Source organism: Phymastichus coffea, unplaced genomic scaffold, assembly GCF_024137745.1.
Source record: "Phymastichus coffea isolate CEN01 unplaced genomic scaffold, Cenicafe_Pcof_1.1 PCOF00028, whole genome shotgun sequence".
NCBI lineage: Eukaryota > Metazoa > Arthropoda > Insecta > Hymenoptera > Eulophidae > Phymastichus > Phymastichus coffea.
Window position 1 is genome coordinate 870,313 of NW_026706839.1, and position 18,326 is coordinate 888,638.

An 18,326-nucleotide genomic window follows, 5' to 3' on the forward strand; every position below is an offset into this window, starting at 1 on the left:
GAGCGGAGGAACATTGGCGCGCTTCGAGTTTTTAAATAAGCGCCGAGTTTGTAAGTCTAATTTTAAAAGTCGAGCGCCAAGTACATCTCGGCGTGCAAGTTTGGCCGGCCGCGACGAGGAGTTCGGTTCGTATCATGAGCTCTCTCACTCTCGCACCCTCCTCTCCCCGCCACTCACCTCTCCTCTTCGGGCTCACCTCTATCGATCCGCGCGCGCTTGCAGCTTTTCCTCATTCATGTCCACGAGAGAGAGAGAGAGCTGCTCGCTTTTATTCATCGGCCCGCTCTTCCTCTCTCTCTCTCTCTCTCTCTCTCTCCAGATCTAGCGCCGACTATTTCGGAGATCTCGATTGCGGCCAGCCAGCAGCGGCTATTACTGACGAGAGCAAGAGGCTACCGATCAATTAATCGAGCGGCGCGAGGGAGGGGAGAGGAGGCCGCTGCAACCGAAAAAGCAACTAGTCCACGAATCAGCCGCGAGGGAACGAACGAGAAGAGCAATCGAATAAAGTTTTGAAGGAGGCCGCTGCCGACGCCGCCACCGCCGCCACTCGCCGGCAATAATCGCGGCTCGAGTGCACCCACGCGACTCGACGACAGTTGTTGGCTCTGCCAAGAGCGCGATCGAGCTACTTACGTGGCTGTGTATAGCGCCAATCAATCGATCAATTAGGCAAGCCGTGCTGGGGACTTTAGACGGATATTGACTTGACTCATTTTTTCTTCTTCTGTTTTTCCATCGCCCTCTCTCTCTCTCTCTTTCTCTCTGGGCTAACACGCCGCTCGATGGCTCTTTTCGTCGGTTTGTTTTTTCTCCCGCGCCTGGCGCTTAATTGAATCGTCTGTATTTCCGCGGCCCCCCCCCCCCTTGCCACCCGCCACCATACCCGAACCACGCGCAGTCGAGCTGGCGTGATATGACTTTTTTTCATCGAGTGCCGCTCGGTCGCTCGCTCTCGCACTCCGCGGCTGAATAATTCATGTGATTGAGATTGATGCCCCATTTGTAACACTACGAATGTCATGGGCGCGCGGCACTGCAATGGATATGGAAGGCTGATATTTTATTATTCGCACGCGTGAATTAGTTATCGCTCGTTACGCCGTCGAGCTACGTGTCTTCCGGCCGCGCCGCCGGCATACACGTCCACTGTACACTCGGGCGCGCGGATGTTTCGAAGAATCGATGTGAAACAATCGAGCTCTCTCTCTCTCTCTCTCTCTCACTCCCCCCACATGCTTCGGACGTCACCGCGCGCCAATGTCAATCGTCGATCGGCTCGATGATATTCTTCTGCCCACGCGGTCGAATCTACGGTCAGCGCGCGAGTGCCTCGGCTGATTGGTCATTGTCCACCCGCGGGCTCGCGCTCGCGTCAGCGCTGCCGCCGCGAAATTATGCACGGCGCGCGCGCGTCAGCCGCGAGAGCGAGGCTGCTGCGCGTTCGCGCGCGAGCGCGACGAAACGATCAAACGGCGCGTCGAGTGTCGCGCGAACGAGATTGCGGAGTCGCCAACGAGCGGCAAGGGCGTCGGGCGGCGGGAGGGGGAAGGAGTGAAAAAAAAGGGAAAAAGGCAGGGTTCCCGGGTAATTGTTAAGTAAGAGTGCTCAACCATTAAAGGAGGCGCAGCAATAAAAACGAGCAATAAAGAAGATTGGTCGACAGACGCCGGGATCCCGACGAGACTCGAACGAGATAACGGAGCTGCTTAAGCTATTTACGAGGCGATTTTTCTCGCGGTCGGTCAGCGCCTAAGCTTCGGGTGCGCTGATCGCCGCCGATATGAATAATGCTCGGAATGAGCTGCGAGGTTCCCGCGGCCCGAGAGGCACGTGCGCGCGCGTACGCAGCCCACGGCTCGATATCTATCGCGCGTGTGTTTTGCGGGATTCCCGGATCAATTGTTTGCTTGTTTTTCTCTTCTCGTTCCTTTAGCTCCGGCGACGACGAAAAAACGAAGCATTTGTTGCAGCTGCGCAAAACCAATAATGATAAAAGTTATTCCCCCCCCCCCCCCCCCCGCCCCTTCCGCCGACCACGCGCCATTGTTTGTCTATTACGCCTCTTTTTTCTCGTCAAAAGCGAAATATTTGGGTGAGCAAATGGAAGAGGAATAAAGAGAGAAAAATGGAAAAACGAGCAACTGGGCTGCGCGGCAGTCGGGGCCAAAGTAGTTTATTGTAAGCGCCTCTTATCGGCAGGGGAGAGCGCAAAAGAGAAAGAGAGAGGGGGGGGGGACAAAAAAAGAAAACAGAAAAACAAATAGATAAATACGCAATTGTGGTCGACGGCACGATTGCTCTTTATTCATCAGCAGCACAGTGTCACATGCTTATGCGTATAGCGGGACAAAGTCTTTATCGGCGCAGTCCGCACTGTCCGCCGCCGTGAATCTCGCTTGAGACGCACCACGGCCGTCCTGGGCTTGGAGCTACGTGGCGGCGGAGCGTCGTTGGTCGTCGCCGAGCTTCTCGCCAGCTGCAGCTTGACCCGAGGCCAATCGGCGATGCCCCCATCTGCGAATTGAAACAGTCGCTGGTTAGAGTCGGCGCTTCTCGCGTTCGCCACGCTAATGGGATTTTGGAAAGAGAGCTAATTGCGAATGCAGCGAGCCAAGTTTGCGATTAGAGGGGGGAGGGGGGAGCGAGGTGCGCACTTGACGAGAATTGCGGGCATTCGAATGAATTGCAAATGCGGCGGAACTTTCGGCGGGCGACAGTTGCCGTTCGAGCGAGAGCCACTCGCGGAGTCGTCGTCGTCGTCGTCGTCGTCGAGTGTAATAAGGAAAAAAGGCAGCCGCGGGATGGCCATTGTTATTTCTCGGGGCGGAAAACTCGATGAGAGGGGAAAAGCCGACTCCTGCCGGCGAAAGTAGGTTGTAACGGAGCACGAAGCTCGGGCCGCGTGTAGTGTATGTGCTCGGTAGTATCGTAATAATGTACCTCGGGGAGAGCGAGCCGCACGGGAATCGAGCCGTCGAAACGCCCGAGAGTGCAAATCTTTATCCGTGGTCGGGCCGCGTCATCTTCGCCGCTCCGTGTAGGCGGCAGTGTCGCGCACGCCTCTCAATCTCCGAAAAGAGCGTCGCGCGCGTCCGGCCGAACGCGTCGGCTGGCGCTATAACGGGTGTCGGAGGGAGGGGGGGGGGGGGGGCAAATAAAGCTTGCGCGCCTTTATTAAGGAGCGTGAATTTTCATGAATTTCAACGAGGTATTCTCATGCAAAGCCCCGCTCGGCGGTGCCGGTGAATGTTTTTCCAATGGTCCTCATCAGGCTGTTTATCTAGAAAAATGCAAGGGTTTGCTTTTAGTTAACCCAGAAAGGGTAGCAAAGTGGGTCGGGCGTTCATCGCGATCCGCGAACAAAGGGGCCGCACTCGAGCCGTGTGTTTGCCCTTCGCGGAGATGGTCGCGTCGCGCAGCCGGAGCTCTGCAGCCCCGGGGACGTCGGGACGGCGCGAGCGCGCGGGGCGTCGGCGAGGCGCTGCTGGCCGCGAGTGATCGACGAGCGGCGAGGCGCGACGCGGCTCGCGCCTCGGTCTCCCGTAGAAACGCGGCCCGGGCGCATCAATCGGAGCCGCCAGTGGCGCGGGGCGCGTCGCGTGTCTACGACCGAGTCGCGAGTCGAGTGCCCGACCGCGAGGTCGGCCCCGCGAGCTCGTCGCGGCGATTAACGCCGATTTCGGAAACGGCGCCAGTCACGCCGCGGCGCCCCGAACCTATCCCCGCGGCATAAATCAAAACGCGCCGAGAGCGAGCTACAGCGTATAAGGCGATAATGCCGTATCGATTGGCCGCTCGCTTAAACTGCGCCTGTGCGTGTCTGCATTTGCATAGTCCGCGCGTTAGCCCGTCAAAGCTTCCATCGCTCTGCCGACGTATGACGAATTATTTTTCGATGCTCCGCTCTCCGCTCGGCGGGAGAGCCGTACGGCAGACTTGCGCTCTCTCGCTCTGCTTATCGCGCACCTACTCTTCGCAGCGACGTCTGTGCGCGCGCGCGCGCGCCCCTTCCGACTCGAGGAATTTCCGCCGCGCGCAGTAGTCTTCCGCGACGAGCTGCGTGAACATCAGGCGTGCACAGTCATCGGCTCTGTGACGCACGAGCCAAGTGCGTGAAAAAGACGTAAGCGAGAACGAGAGAGCGGGGGGGGGGGAGAGAGAGAGAGACAGCGAATTACTTGGCTGGCAGGGACAGTCAGTAGACGGCGCGGCAGCGATTGCCCACTTTGAGCATCTTGGGGGGGCAGCGCGTGGGCACCTTGATGATGGCACTCTCCTGCACGCTCTCCGCGTCGCTGTGGAACGGGATGAAGCGCTTCTTAGCCTCGGGCGCGCCGCGGCAGAGGCAGGCCGCCGCCAGCAGCAGCAGCAGCAGCAGCAGCAGCGGCCGCGCGAGCGCGACTAGACTCCCGGAGCGCATGTCCGGTCAGCGCATTTAGTAGGGGCTCCTGCACTTGCCGCGGCGGTCCAGCAGCTGGCCGCGCTTGCAGCCGGAGATGCGCTGGCGACGCGGCGTCTGGATGATGGAGCTCTCCACCCGCGCCTCCTTCGAGCCGACGGCGACCGAGCGCAGAGCCTCGCAACCGGCGATCCGAGCGCCACTGGCCAGCAGCAAGAGCAGCACGAGGATCCGCAGGAGGAGGAGCCCGCCGAGCATGTCGCTCGCGTCCGCGCGCACGACTGGTGCGCGTGGCCCGCTGGACCGCGCGGCCGTCGCCGGACTCGGCGCGCGGGCCCCCCCCCCCCGCTCGCGGGACCGTCGCGCCCCGCGGACCGGCCTCGGCGCGGGTCGCGGCCGCGCGGGCGCCGCCGAGCGCCCGCTGGCGCCCTCGGTGGGCGCGCGCCCGAAGCCGCGCCTCGCGCGGCGGGTAAGCCGGCTGCCTGCGCGCCCGCGGCCGACCGCGGCGATCGCGTGCGCCAAATGGCCCGGGAGCCGCCGCACGCGAGCGCCCGGCCGTAATCGCGGCCGCGAGCGCTTCGGCGAAGGCCGGCCGGCGCGCGCGCACGCACGCCGACGGGAGCGTCGCTGGGACGCGGAGCCCTCGTCGAAAACCGTCCCCCCCTGGCAAATCGCTTCGACAGCGCACGGCCGAGCGAAGAAAGCCCGGTAGGAGCCGCGAGAGAAACTCGATGAGCCGCGCCGGTCGACGAACCGGCCGCCGGCGGAAACACGAGCTCGCTCCACGGACGGCCGCTCGAAATATTAGATTTCTGCCGCGCGCGAGGCGGACAGCCTGCTAGGCGGCGGCGGCGGCGGCGGCGGCGGCGGCGGCGGATGATATCGCGCGAAATTCGCGCGCCCGTCGTGGCTAATCGAGCGAGGCAACGGTAGCGGTCAACTGGTGCGCGGTCGCCCAGCGGGGGCCTGGCGGGCCGCGTAATGGGGCCCCCGTGACTTGCGCTCGCTCGCGACCACCTGCCGCGCCGGCGGCCAGCCTATTTGCGCGCCTGCCGGAGAGCCACGACGGCGACGACGACGAGCGTCCCGATGGGGAGACGAGCGGCGTAATTGCGACTGGAATGCGAGCATCGATTGCCGACTTGGAGCACGCTCTCTTTCTTCTCTCTCTCGCTCTCTCCCTCTCTCTCTCTTTCACTCTTTCTCTGCACGCAGCTCACGTGCCCGCACTCGCGTCTCACGCCGCAGAGCTGACGCGCATCGCTCGCGATCCGTCGGAGAAAGGTCGCTCGCAGCCGCTCCCAAAGGGGCAGACGCTGCCGCCGAGGAGAGAACTGGCCTAATTGTAATTGGCGTCGTGGTCGCGCGGGGCGCGTCGCCTAGATGCCCGGTGCCGGCGACGAAAGTAAATCAGCGCTCGCGACGGGCCGAGTGGATCGCGCGCGGGGCCAGGGGAGAGGCTCGAGCGCGAAATGGACCCGCGCGCCGCAGAAACGGGGCAACCACTTAAAGAGCGGCGACGCGGACGATGTAGTCGAGCCGAGGGCGAGTCACCTGTTGGCCGCGCCGCGACACGACGGCATTAGTCCGATAATTAAGCAATATTTCGGTTGTATCGTGCAGGCGGCACAAGGCGCGAAGAAGAATGTGCGGAGCCGTCGAGGGGGGAGGAGGGGGTGGGGGGAAGGAGGTGGAGGAAAGCAAGAGTACACGCGCCGCTCGACTCGGCTCTCGGTTGGCTCGCCGGCGAAATTTATGGCCCTGTCGGGCGCGACGTCTCTTTCCGCGCGCGAGCGGCTCCGCAGCCGCGATAAGCCGCGTAGGCGACGCTGCGGCGCTGCCGCGAGCGCGCTAATTACGGGCCGGGCCGCAATTAATTCGCGGTGCCGGGAGTGCGTCGCTCGCGGAGAGCCGCGCGCCGCCGCCGCGTCCGCGCCGGGCAGGCGTCGCGAGGGACGCGCCGGGCCCTCGCTGGAATCCAGGAGGGGCAGGAAGCTCGTTTCGCCGGAGATTTACGATTACGCGGGTAGCCATCAATGTAGCCCTTCGCGCTCGCGCGGCCAGATCGACTGCGCGTCTCTCTCTCTCTCTCTCTCTCTCTCTCTCTCTCTCTCTCTCACGCGCGCACGTGCGATGTTGCGGTGTCGGGGCGAGGCGCGAAACTCGATCACCTCGGCTCGGCTCGCCTCGCCTCGTCTCGCCTGGCCTGGCCGCAACAGTGGCACGGTCGAGCCGGCGACGCACGGGCGTCGACAAAAAATAGCGCTGAAAGCGAAGCCGCGAGCGAACGGCCGAGGCGCTGTTCGCTCGCTCGGAAGCAGCGCTACCAAGAAGACGCGACCGCGGCGGCGGCGGCGGCGGCGGCGGCGGCGGCGGCGGAGGAGGAGGAGGCGTCCATCTACCAAACGCGACGTGCCCGGCGATCCGCGGGGACGAGGGCGAGGATCGAATTGTCCGTCGACATAATCGTTCGCGTCGAGTTCACTGGAGCGCGGCCCGCGCGCGATTATTAGTCTGACGCTCGTTTCGTGCCGGCTGCCCCTCCCCCTGCCCCCTCGGCCGCTTCTCTGCCCTTCGTCCGCCCGGCCAAATTTTCGTTTAACAGCAGAGCGACTCCGCGGAATGTGCGCGTGTCCGCGGCTCCGCGCGCCGACTGCGGCCGGTGAGAATAGCCGAGCGAGCGAGCGAGCGAGTTAATCAGCCGGCGCGGCGGAGGTGTCGCGCGGAGCTGGATTCATTAATTCGCAGGCGTTGGGCCTTATCTGATGGTTCGTGCCGGAGCGCGGTCCGTGGCGGAGGCGGCGGCGGGGCGCCGAGGGGGTGGGGAGATAGCCGGCTAAGTAGCCGCGGCGATAATTGAGTGGAAATAAATTTGTGCTCGCGTCGGGGCAGCTCGCTATAAACATGCTAATGGCGGAGCGCCGATGATAAGGGACGACCGGTCGCGCCGTGAGCGCGGCCAATTGCCGCGCGCGGCGGAGGAGGCGCGAGGCCAGGCAGGGAAGCAGCCGCGCAGGGCCCGGCGGGCGCAGGGAGGAGGGAGGCTGGTAGCCGGCGCAGCGCTATCGGCCCTGTCGCCGTACATCACCGCGAGCAGCGGCAGCGCGCCGCGAACACGGCTCCGCGCTCTAATTGAGCCGTGGCGCGCCGGTGACTTTAACGCGCGCCCGTTTATCTCGGGTAATTGTTCTATGCGCGGCCGCGGCCGCGCTCGTAAATCGGCCGAGGCGGAGAGACGCCCCCGGTTGCGAGCGCGCAGAAATTTGTACCGGCGATCTCGGCGGCGGCGGCGGCGGCGGCGAGCGCGCGCGCGGACAGGCGCGACACGGCAGAAGAGGGAAACCAGTTCCAGGCGACACGCCACTCGGCGCTCCTTTCCGAATATTGCCGGATCCGAGCGAGCGAGTTAATCGAGGCGACGAGCCTGGGAGCGTCCGCGCGAGCGGCTATCGCTCGCGCTCGCAGGCGGACGGCGGCGGCGGCGGGAGAGGTGCGAAAGGGATAATGACTTTTCTGCTGCTGCTGCTGCTGCTGCTGCTGCCTGCCGCGCCGCGCCGCGCCGGCACGCAAATCCTCGCTCTCTCTCCCTCAGCGATGTGTCAGCGATGCTTCGGTTCATTGCGTTTATTGTACATGTGTATATCTTACAGGCTTAGCGAGAGCACCACGCGTTACACCGATCTCGTAGTCTCGTCGGGCGGCTGGCGGCGGGGCGCCTCCGGGAGCGGCCGGCGGCGCGTCAGCGGTCGTGCTTGGTGAGCTCGAGCGGCTGCTGCTCGGCCCAGCGCGCCTGCGCCTCCCAGGCGGCGGCGGCGGCGGCGCGGCCCGGCGGCCCCGGCGAGTCGTCCTGCACGCGGATCTCCTCCTCGTCGTCGTCCGAGGAGCGCGCCCGCGGCGCCAGCAGCTGGCTGATGGCGCGGAAGGCCGAGGGCTTCTGCGGCGGCTGCACCGCGCGGAAGGCGCTCTTCTCGCCGCTGCCCAGCGACGAGGCGGCCAGCGCGGGCGCCGGGGCCGGCTGCGGCTGCGGCTGCGGCTGCGGCTGCGGCGGCGAGCGCTTCAGCAGGTTCATGCGCTGGTGCCGCCGCCACTTGGCGCGTCTGTTGGAAAACCAGACCTGGCAGTCAAGTCAGTTAGCGGCGATCGAGCAAGTGTGGCGCGGCGGCGCGCGGGGGCCGAGCCCCGGCACTGACCTGCACGCGCGCCTCCGACAGCGAGGTCTTGGAGGCCAGCCGCTCGCGCGTCGACACGCACGGGTAGTGCGAGCGCTCGAACTCCTTCTCCAGCTCCTCCAGCTGCTCGGGGCTGAAGGTTGTGCGGTTGCGCCGGAACTTGGGCTGCTCCGAGCCGTCCAGGCTGCCGTCCTCGGCCTCTCCTTCTGCCCCAACAGCGCCAATTAATTCTCAGCCCCGGCTAATTAATACCGACGTGTCCGCGCGATAACGCGCTCATTATACTTTCAGATGCGAGTCACCGCCGACGCAGCCTCCTTCTGCGCGATACGCCGCTCGGCTCAAAGCCGCTGATCAACGCCAATTAGTTTCTCTCGAACCGCCTCGGCGCGGAGCGACAGCCAACGGTCGCCCGCTCGGCGAGCGACTCTCTCCGGAGCGCTTGCCTCGCGACCGGCCGAGACCGCGCGGACAACGGGCGCCTCGGGCCAGAGCACTCTCTCGCTCGCTCGCTCTCTCGTTAAACGGACGTTCGGTCTCGAGAAGCATAACCGATCCCCTTATCCGCGACGAATACATCATCTCGAAAGAGACTATCCTCTCGTCGCCAATTCGCATTCGTCCGACGAGATTATCCTCTTCTGGAAGCAGCTCTCTTTTTCAACGTCCGCTTGCCTTCTCGGTTGACTTTGGCTTTCGATAAGATTCATTTCCAACGCATTTACGTTCGGTCGATATGTCAAGTGCCAAGCTCATCGACGCGAAAAGCAGCTTCTTCCGAGTACACGGCAAAAAATGGCTTCTCGTGTACCGAAAACATTTCTTTTCAATATCTCTAACATGTGCCGAAAATTCATTCGGCTATATTTACAAGCCTCGTACCAAGAACGATCGTGTCGCGAAACAGATTCCGCCTCGCTCCAAGATATTCTGGTATCGCAAGGAAGTCACCGCGGAGCTGTTCCGAGATGAGAACCCTTCTGGCCCGCGCCCGAGATTTCGTTTCGGTCTGCTCTGACCTGACGCAAACCGACTCTCGTTCGATCGATTGGGCGCACCGCGCGGAAAAACAGCCTCGCCGCCCGAGAGAAGCTCGGCAACGCGTGGCCACGAGGTTTGCCGCAGCGCACGCGACGACGCGCCGACGGAGCCGAACCGAGGCGAACGCACCTCGGCGATAGTTACCGTAGAGCTCACCTTGGTGCAGGTAGCCTCTGGCGATGGCGTCGACGGCGTGCAACGCGTGCTCGGGACTGGCGGCGGCGGCGGCGGCCGCGGCGGCGGCTGCGGCGGCCGCGGCAGCCGAGGGCAGCGGCGGCTGCAGCAGCAGCGCCGAGCCGGGCGCGCCGATGCCGGCCGCGGCGGCGGCGGCCGCCAGGCCGCCGGGGAAGAGCCAGGGGTGCGCGGGCCCGGGCGGGCCGGGCCAGCCCGGCGCCGCGGGCTGCGCGGCCTGCTGCTGCGGGTGCTGGTGCTGCTGGTGCTGCTGGTGCGGCGGCTGCGCGGCCGCGGGCCCGCCGGCGGCGTACAGCCCGTAGCCGGCGGCGCGCGCGAACTCGGCCGCCGCGCGCTCGGCCGCGCGGTTGCGCAGGATCCTGTTGATGCTGCTGACCGAGGGCGCCGTGGCGTTGCTGCAGACGCCTGCGCGCAGAGCGGCGGTCAGCGGCCGCGGGCCGGCGAGCGGCGGCCCGCGGCCCGCGGCCGGCGGCTACTTACCCTCGGAGATGAGCCGCTCGCGGATCTCCCAGGCGAAGATGGTGGGGTTCTCGCGCTTGTACTGCTCGATCTTGGAGACGACGGCGGGCGTGGCCACCTTGGGCTTGCTGCCGCCGATGAGGCCCGGTGGGCGCAGGGTGCCTGCAACGCCAGAGTCGGCGCGGTGAGCGCGGGGGCAGCGGGGGCAGCGGGGGCAGCGGGGAGCGGCCGCGCCAATTAGGCCGCAGCGAGGCGAGCGCGCCACAAAGGAGCGGCGGGCAGCCTGCAATTTGCGCGCTCCTCGAGAGCCGGCAGACGAGGCAGCCGCGCTCGGCGAAGGAGGCTGGGAGCCGCGCGCGGCCAGTGCGCGCATGCCATTATTAATATAAAAACGATGGCGTGTCGCGAGCGCGCGAGCGCGCGTACGCGGTAGCGCGGCCGGGGCATCGCGTGAGCGCTGCTCTCACGGCCGATCATCGCGCTGGCGGCTGCGTGCGCGCTCGCTAATGGGCGAGCGCGCGGGCTTTTGTCCGGGGTCCCGGCCATTTAATAAAGGCAACCGCGCAAATCGGTCAATTACGCGGCGCGCCGTCAGCGGGCAGCTCCCACAACGCCCCGGCGGTGACCTCGCGTGTGCGCGCCGCTCGCCCAGCCATCGATTCTCACGTCAGGCCCGCGTCCAGCCGCGCGGCCTCGTCGCCCGCCGCCCCGCCGCCCCGCTCGCGCTCATTATCGTTATTAACCTCTTTTTCGGCGACATTCCTCTAACGAGGGCTGCCCCCCCGGACGCGGCCGCACGCTATGCGGCCGCGCTCGCTGCATTCCGCGCGCGCGATGCAAATGATGATCGCGCGCCAATTACGCCGCGGCGCAGCGCTGCGCGTCCGAGCGCCGGCCTGCGTGTATCGTCGGCTCATTGCACGCGAAGTCGAATTCGGCGGCAGCCGCGGCGCGTCGACTCCGACCGAGCCTCGTCTTATCGCGCTCATTTGCATCGCCCGTCTCTCCTAGCTCAAACACCTTTATCGGCGAGCTCGCCGCTAAAGTCGGAGCGACGTATTTGCGACCGCGGCGGCGCCTCGAGTTTCGCGAGGCTCCCGGGCGCCGCGGGCCGCCATCGCGTTGGCACCCGCGCGCGAGCTGCGATTCGCGCGCCCTTGTGGCCAGCCGACTCGAACGTGACGTTCGCTACCGCGCTCCGCTTCGTTCTCCATTTTTCTTCTCAGCGATAAGAGCTTCGCGTGCGAACGTGTGCTCGCGTTTGCTCAAACTACGTCAGATATTTTTGTCGCAGCGGATCAGATTTTCCGGTTTGCGCGTTATTTTACGACTGTGCCTGTTAAAATAAAAGTTCGATCAGAGCAGCTTCGAAGGAAAGCAAGAGCGAATCGAAGAGCCAGCTCGATCTGGCGTACCTCGTATGCCAATGACAATTATGTAATTTTGTTAGCAGTCTCGATCAAGGCCATCAGAAAAAGTGTCCTTTTCTCGTTATAGATGCGCGTAACTTCACTCCGTTCGTGTTTTCCTCGAAGAATCCTCCCGTCGCGTCGGACAAATGCTCGAAGATCGTCTCGAATCGCCGCAAGGAAAAATTCGTACTCTGCCGTGCTAAAACGATCGAGACTGATTCGCCGCGCTGGCGAACGAAAAGCCTTCTGCGAGAAAAATATTTGCCAGGACATTATCCGAAAACTAGATTAAAAATGGTAATACAAAGCCAAGAAACGATCCCTTTTGCGATAAGGACGTAATGTTTTCGACAGCCCTCCAAAAGAAAAAACGAAAAACAAAATAGCCACGAACACTTTGTTCATTCCCGACATCGAATGCGACGCTATTCTCCGCGAGTCGAAATGTTCAAGGAAGCAAGCTTGAACATTGTGTTGGGCCAAGAGGATTCCATTGTTAACAAGACGATTGCTTTGAGTACTGTTAACACGACACAGATACCAAGGCATACCAAGCTTCAAATGCAAATGAACGATATGAATTGTTGACGAGACAACGATATGCTGGGCTGTCTAAAAATACGTTAGGAAGAGGTCTTTTTCTAACAGAAAGTCTGTCACATTGTATTGAATTCTTCAGCAACAAAGACGATTGCTTTTGTATGAAGAACCTACATATATCCTCCGGAATTTTTTCCGAGATAAAGTCTGTCCGTAACGGCGGCTCTAATTCCAGCACATTCGATCACTGATAGTCACGTCGGATGAAATAATTCGTGAACGAGCGTAATTTTGGGGAATCGAAGCGCGCGTCGCGCGGCAGAGCAGCTCCCATTGTTAGACCGAAGGAGGCAGTCCTCGGGTGCCGAGCGGCTGTTGAAACGCGCGGCCGCGCACGGGAGACCAAGTCGCAGACCCGCCGTGGTCGTCGCGGGCGGACAGCGCGGCAGGCTCGCGGGGAGGTCGAAGCGACCAGCAGTGGAAGCAATTGCAGCGGCGTCGAGCGCCGCGACGCTGGCACAAGCGCGGCCGAGTGGTGGGGGCGGTGCCTCCGCACTCCCACTTCGCCGCGGAGGCACAGCCATGCCCGTGTATATCAAATTAATGCACTGGAATTGCGCAAGCTGGCTCGTTGCAGCGCGGCGGCGCGCCTAATAATCGCGGCGCGCACGCCCCTCCGCGTCGCGTGCAGAACTGGCTTGCGCAAAAGCCAACGAGAGACGCGGCAACAAAGCGCGCGAGAGCGGCGAGTGGATGCGCGCGCAATGAGGCGCGCGCGAGTGAAGTTCAGCTGGCAGAGAAACCCCGATCGTGAGAGAGAGCGAGCGATCTGGCTGATCCAATAAAGCGGCTTAATCCGCGAGCGCGCCACGCCAAAGGAAAAGCGCCCGGCGGCGCGGCGCGGAAAGCTCGCGCGCGAGCAGCCCGGAATGCGGGCTTCTTTCAATTGGATTAGCTCGCGCCGGCCGTCTGCGCCGGCACGTATAGAGCCTCGCGCGCGGGCTCCGGCGCGTTAGCGCGCCGCTGACAAGGGGTTCGTCGCCTCGCGACAAACCGGCCGACCGGGTTCGCGGCCACGCGGCCACGCGGCGCGCGACCTTCGCGCCCGATCGGCGCCCGCGCTTTCCTATCGCTAATTGGCTCGCGCGATCGATAACCCGCGGCGCGTGCGATCGTGGCCAGCGTTCGCGGCTCCGCGCGCGGCAAAGTTTTTAATATGCTAATTGATTTGGGACGGCCGAAATTGACTTATCAACGCGGGCGCGCCGCCGGCTGTTTGCTCTCGCCGCGCGAGCGCCCAGAGAACGCTTCGCTCGCCGACCAATTAGCTGCGATTATCACGCCGCGTTTTTCGCCTGCTCGCGAGCGCCCGGCCAAGTGCGCAGTAGCATTATACGCCCACAGCTGGGATTACAAATTCACGCTCTCTCTCTCTCTCTCTCTCTCTCTCTCTCTCTCATTTAATTTCTGACTTGGCTCCGATGACTTTTAGCGCTAATCGACCGATGCCGATGCTCGCTTTTGCTACGCTCTTCCTGGCTTCGCCGACTTAATCTCCAGTTGTGGAAAATTAAGGCCGCTTCGTCAAAAAATCAGATCCCGTGGCGCTACTTCCTCCGGCATACAATCATTCCAACGAGGCCCATTCATTTTTTATTTCCTCGGAAACGAGCAAATCGCCCATACATAAAATATCTGATTTCATTATATTTAACAAGCCGATTAAAGAATTTGTACTTTAAAACGGGAACGACTTAATTAACCTGTTTTTGTAATCTTCCATCAAATAAATCATTTATTAATCAGTACTAAACAGAATCATTCTCATTCTGGATTTGAATTGATCGACTTCAAATCTAGACATACGTAGATTATTGACAAAGTCGCCGACTTTCAGCGTCGTCTAGGCTCCCCTGTGCTCCTCGAGGAATTGATATCCGAATGACAACTTCGGTTTATGAAAGTTAATATTGAATTTAGTTTTTCAAAATCTAATTTCTCCACTTGAAAATAAAGTATAACGCGAAATGCAAATAGTCACAATTATCGACGATACTTGTGTGTTAACAGTTTGCGAATGTACTGACTATCAGCGATTGTTTTGAAAAATTGCACACGTTTGCTCCCTTTGTACAACGTTTCTTTTTCCTCTGCGCTTTCGGAATAAAAATCAATCGCTAACTTTCCTCTCTTATTTACAATCTGGCAGCAGGAGCGGACCTAGATAAATGTCGCTTTGAAAAACAATGCTCAGCTTTTATGAAATAAACTTTTATAAGTAACGAAAGTAATTAAATTGACCTTGTGCGTCATATCTGGAGTTGAGAAGTGATGTAAAATTTGAAAAGAAGAGCATGAAAAGGAATATCGCTTTCGCTTGCGGAATCAGAAAAAAGTTTACAAATTTACCGAAAGAGTACGACTGGCCGGGAGCTAAGATACAAAAGCAAAAGTGAGAATCAAAAGTTTACTACCGAATTCGCTTTATTAAGGAAACGTCGAAGGCCCGCTGTGGAATGCACTTTGAGAAATTATTTACGATCGATATTCAAGTGATCCCGAACGGTCCCGAACGGGAAATAAAAAAATCTCTTGTTAGTCGCCCAAATGCCGGCGTTGCATGAGAATCGAGTAGCAATTTTGAGCACCAACGATAAGAAATTCCTAAATACGTCGTCTCGCATGTAGTGTACAGGTGATTTGTTTTGTAAAACTGTAACGATTATAATTCGATGATATAGATTGAATTAGCATCGTGCGGTTTTGTCTTCCACGACGGTGGCACTGAATTATTCAACAGTTTGCTCAGAACGAGAATAATCAACGACCAACAGTGGGACTCGAAATTAAACGAGGTAGGGTTGAGGTCGAACGTTACGAAAGCATCATTTTGTACAGGTGCGAGGAGAAGCGCGCTGTATTGTTTCATCTAGCCGGATCTTTGCCCGACGCGTGAGAAGGATTTTGCTTTCTCTCCCTCTCTCTCTCTCTCTCTCTCTCTCTCTCTCTCTCTCGAGAGAGAGAGAGGGAGTCTTCAGGTGATCGAGATCGTATACGCCCGTAAAGGCGCGAGGTTAAAAGTGTCAACGCGCGATCGTTGGCTGCGACGAGGCTCTCCGCCGGCCGAGTCTATACGCGCCCGACCGCGCGACGGCAAAGTTTGTTGGAAACTTGTCCAGTCGCTTTGTAGAACGCGGAGCGAGTTGCGACAAGCTGGGACGAAGGCGCTGAACCGTAAGGCGGCCGACCCATCGAGCCGCCGCGGAAAGGCGGAAAAGGCAGCGGAGGCGGGAGGCGCGCCACCAAGGACAGCGTCGGGCGGGCCGGGCGGATAATTGGACCGGAGAGCGCGACGGCGGCGCCGGGCGCAGCGTCCGCTCGGGCGCGATTATGCTAATTAATGAGCTGTTAGCCGAAGAGAAATAGCGAGCATCGGCCGACCGCCGAATAAGTAATAGCGCGAGATGCTATCGGCGAAAGCTCGAGGCACGGGGGACGCGCTCGGGCAATTGGCGCGGCCGATCGGCGGCAGATGAAGACATTACGCCCGGGCCGCGCAAAAAAACAGTCAGCGAGCGGAGCAGCAGGGAAAGGCAGCGTCGGCAACGGGATTTTTACGAGCGGCTCGTAAAGTTAACGAGGAGCGAGCGCGCGCTGCGGACCGGGCTCGCCGATTTCTTCTCTCGCCTCTTTTCGCCCGAGCCGGCGTTCTCGGCGCTCGGCGGCGGCGGCGGCGGAGGCCCGAGCGATGCGCGCGGAGCGACGTGCACGCGCGTGCGAGCGAGCGGCGGCGGCGGCGCGAGGAACAATGCCGGACGCTCGGCTGCCGCGCGCCCGTTGCCGGCTGATTAGCCGCTCGTTAAACGAGAAAGCGGCTCGTTGCGCTTCCGGGAACGAGCTGTCTACGGGCGTAACGAGCTTGCGCGCGACCTGCAATTTCGCCGGCAGCGCGCTTTTTGCGCCCGTAATCGTCATCAATTAAAATCACGCCTCCGAGCCGCGCAGCGGCGAAAACAATTTGTTGCCGCCCGCCGAACGGCCTCTTCTAGCGCTTTAACGGCCCTGCGCGCCTTTGTCGGGGAGGGGGGGGGGGGCCGGCTTCCGCTGGCTTTTTGTCCCCGCGGCCGGTTTTACAGCCGAGCGCAGCCCTCGCCGCGCGATTTTTGCCCCGGCGCGCAAAAACCGCCGGCCGCTATCGCCGCGAATCGGCGCTCGATCTGCGCGCTACGCGTCTCTCGGCATCGATTTATTAACTGCGCGCCACGATCATTCAGCCCGACGTTTATTATTTCTCGAGCGGTCCCGGCAGCGCGCTCGCTTCCGATAAGCGGACGACGGAGAAGCGACGGCGGCGGCGGAGGCGCGGACCAGTCGTGACTTTCCTCGGAGAGACGGGCGAGAGGTGGGCGCAGCCGGCCGAGCTGGCGGGTACTCACCGAGGAGCTTGGTGACGACGGCGCCGTGCTGGTTGAGCGACATCACGTGGTTGGCCAAGTCGCTGTAGTGCCTGAGGGCGCCCAGTCCGTGCGACAGCTCGAGCACCCGCTGCCTGGACGAGCCGCCCGAGGAGGCGGAGGCGGCGGCGGCGGCGGCGGCCGCTGCCGCGGCGGCGTTGATGCCTGCATGCGCAACAACAGAACGGACGGCGGTGAGCGAGGGCTGATCGCGGGCCCGATCGGGCCGATCGCGTGATCGAGGGCGCACGAATTAGCCGCGAGCCGGCGCGGCGGACTTGCTGCGTCAGCGGCTAAATGATTAAGGAGCGAGTAATAAAAAAGAAAAGCTAAACGATTTGGCGCGCTCGGTCGCTCGCTCGCTCGCCCGTCCGTCCGTCCGTCCGCTCCCTCGCTCGGCTTTAATTAGCCCCGGACACGCTCGGCCCCGATTATAAATGATTTTCCGCTGAAATTTGGGTAGCCGGTCCCGGCCCCGCGCCCGGCGAGAGACAATGCCGAACACGCAGTCATGATTGCTCGATTAAGGCAGCCTTTTTCTTCGGCCGTCGTCCGATCGACGCATGCGCCCGCTCGTCGGCAGCCGCACACATGTGCCGGCGCGCATAACGGGCCGCTAATTGAAACGCGGCGGCAGAAAGAGCCGCGCAATAATTATAATCCGGCGGGCGGAATCTCGGCGCGTGATTCGCGATCCCGGCGCGGCGGTGGCGAGCGGCGCGATGCTATCGCGCGCCTCGTCGAGCATCGCGGCGACGGCGCGCGTATCGGCTCCCGCGGGCGACGAAAAGTGCGCGACGATCGGTATCGCCAATTAATTACAGCCGGCTGGCGCGCCAACACGTGGCAGCGCATGAAATATTCATGTGCACCGCGAGCCGAGCGGCGGCTTACGCAACGCGCCGCCCGGCCGATCGCCGATCGCCGAGTGCAATCGCGCATCCAGCGTGCGAGCGAGCGACCGAGAGAGAGAGAGAGAGAGAGAGAGAGAGAGAGAGAGAGACTGACCGTCGATGAGCGAGGACGGCAGCTGGGACAGCTGCGGCTGCTGCTGCTGCTGCTGGCTGGCGGCGGCCGGCGGACGGTGCTCCCAGGGCCGCGCGACGCCCGGCTGCGGAGCCTGCTCGGGCTTGCGCGCGCGGACCTCCTCGCGGGCCTCGCCGCGGGCCTGCTGCTGCTCGGCCTCGTGCCGGCTCGCCTGGCTGTTGTTGTTGGAGTCGTCGTCGCGCGCCGGCGCGGGCGCGGCCGGGCTGAGGCTGGCGCGCGGGCGGCGCTCGGGCGGCTGGCCGGCGTCCTTGGCCGCGCCGGGGGCCGGTGCGAGGCCGCCGCCGATCATCATGCTACACTGCGCGCACTCGCGCTGCCGGCGGCGTTGCTGCGGGTCCTCGGGGCTCGCTGTGCCGCCGCGGGCGGCGATGGCATGGCGGGCCGAGCGGGCCGGGCGCGGGCGGACTGCGGCGGGCGCGCGGCGAGCGAGAACGCGTGCGGCTCGGCAGCCTGCGTGCCCGAGACTCTGGCCGCTAATCGATGGCTGGCTGCGCTCGGCTCGCGCTTGCCCCGCGCGAGCGCACATTAGCAGTTGGTCGCCGCCGCAGCGCCGCCGCCGCCGCCGCCGCCGCCGCCGCCGGGAGGGGGGCGCGCGAAAGGGCAGCCGCGC

At 62.4% G+C, this 18,326-nt stretch overlaps 1 protein-coding gene across 5 annotated transcripts; it reads right to left on the reverse strand.

Moving 5' to 3' along the window:
* Positions 1 to 2,274: 2,274 nt before the first annotated feature.
* Positions 2,275 to 18,170, reverse strand: LOC131662783 (paired box protein Pax-6-like). 5 transcript variants are annotated; one of them, XM_058932698.1, is made up of 7 exons: positions 17,678 to 18,170; positions 16,652 to 16,834; positions 10,285 to 10,425; positions 9,769 to 10,209; positions 8,593 to 8,774; positions 8,051 to 8,499; positions 2,275 to 2,517 (listed from the first exon to the last, which is right to left on the reverse strand). In XM_058932698.1, the coding sequence occupies exons 1-6, from the start codon at positions 18,006 to 18,008 to the stop codon at positions 8,074 to 8,076; spliced, it is 1,704 nt and encodes a 567-aa protein (XP_058788681.1). In that variant the 5' UTR covers positions 18,009 to 18,170; the 3' UTR covers positions 2,275 to 2,517; positions 8,051 to 8,073. The 5 variants fall into 5 exon arrangements, with proteins under 5 accessions (XP_058788681.1, XP_058788683.1, XP_058788680.1 ...); XM_058932700.1 differs by having other exon boundaries at positions 8,051 to 8,516; XM_058932697.1 differs by having other exon boundaries at positions 8,593 to 8,777.
* Positions 18,171 to 18,326: the final 156 nt, after the last annotated feature.

Excerpts from the sequence above, each read along its gene's own strand:
- LOC131662783 (XM_058932697.1), bottom strand. The coding sequence starts at position 18,008 with ATGATGATCGGCGGCGGCCTCGCACCGGCCCCCGGCGCGGCCAAGGAC. Across the intron at positions 10,426-16,651 it reads CGTCGTCACCAAGCTCCTCG|GCACCCTGCGCCCACCGGGC; the intron begins GTGAGTACCCGC and ends CTGGCGTTGCAG. Across the intron at positions 8,778-9,768 it reads CAGAGGCTACCTGCACCAAG|AAGGAGAGGCCGAGGACGGC; the intron begins GTGAGCTCTACG and ends CTGTTGGGGCAG.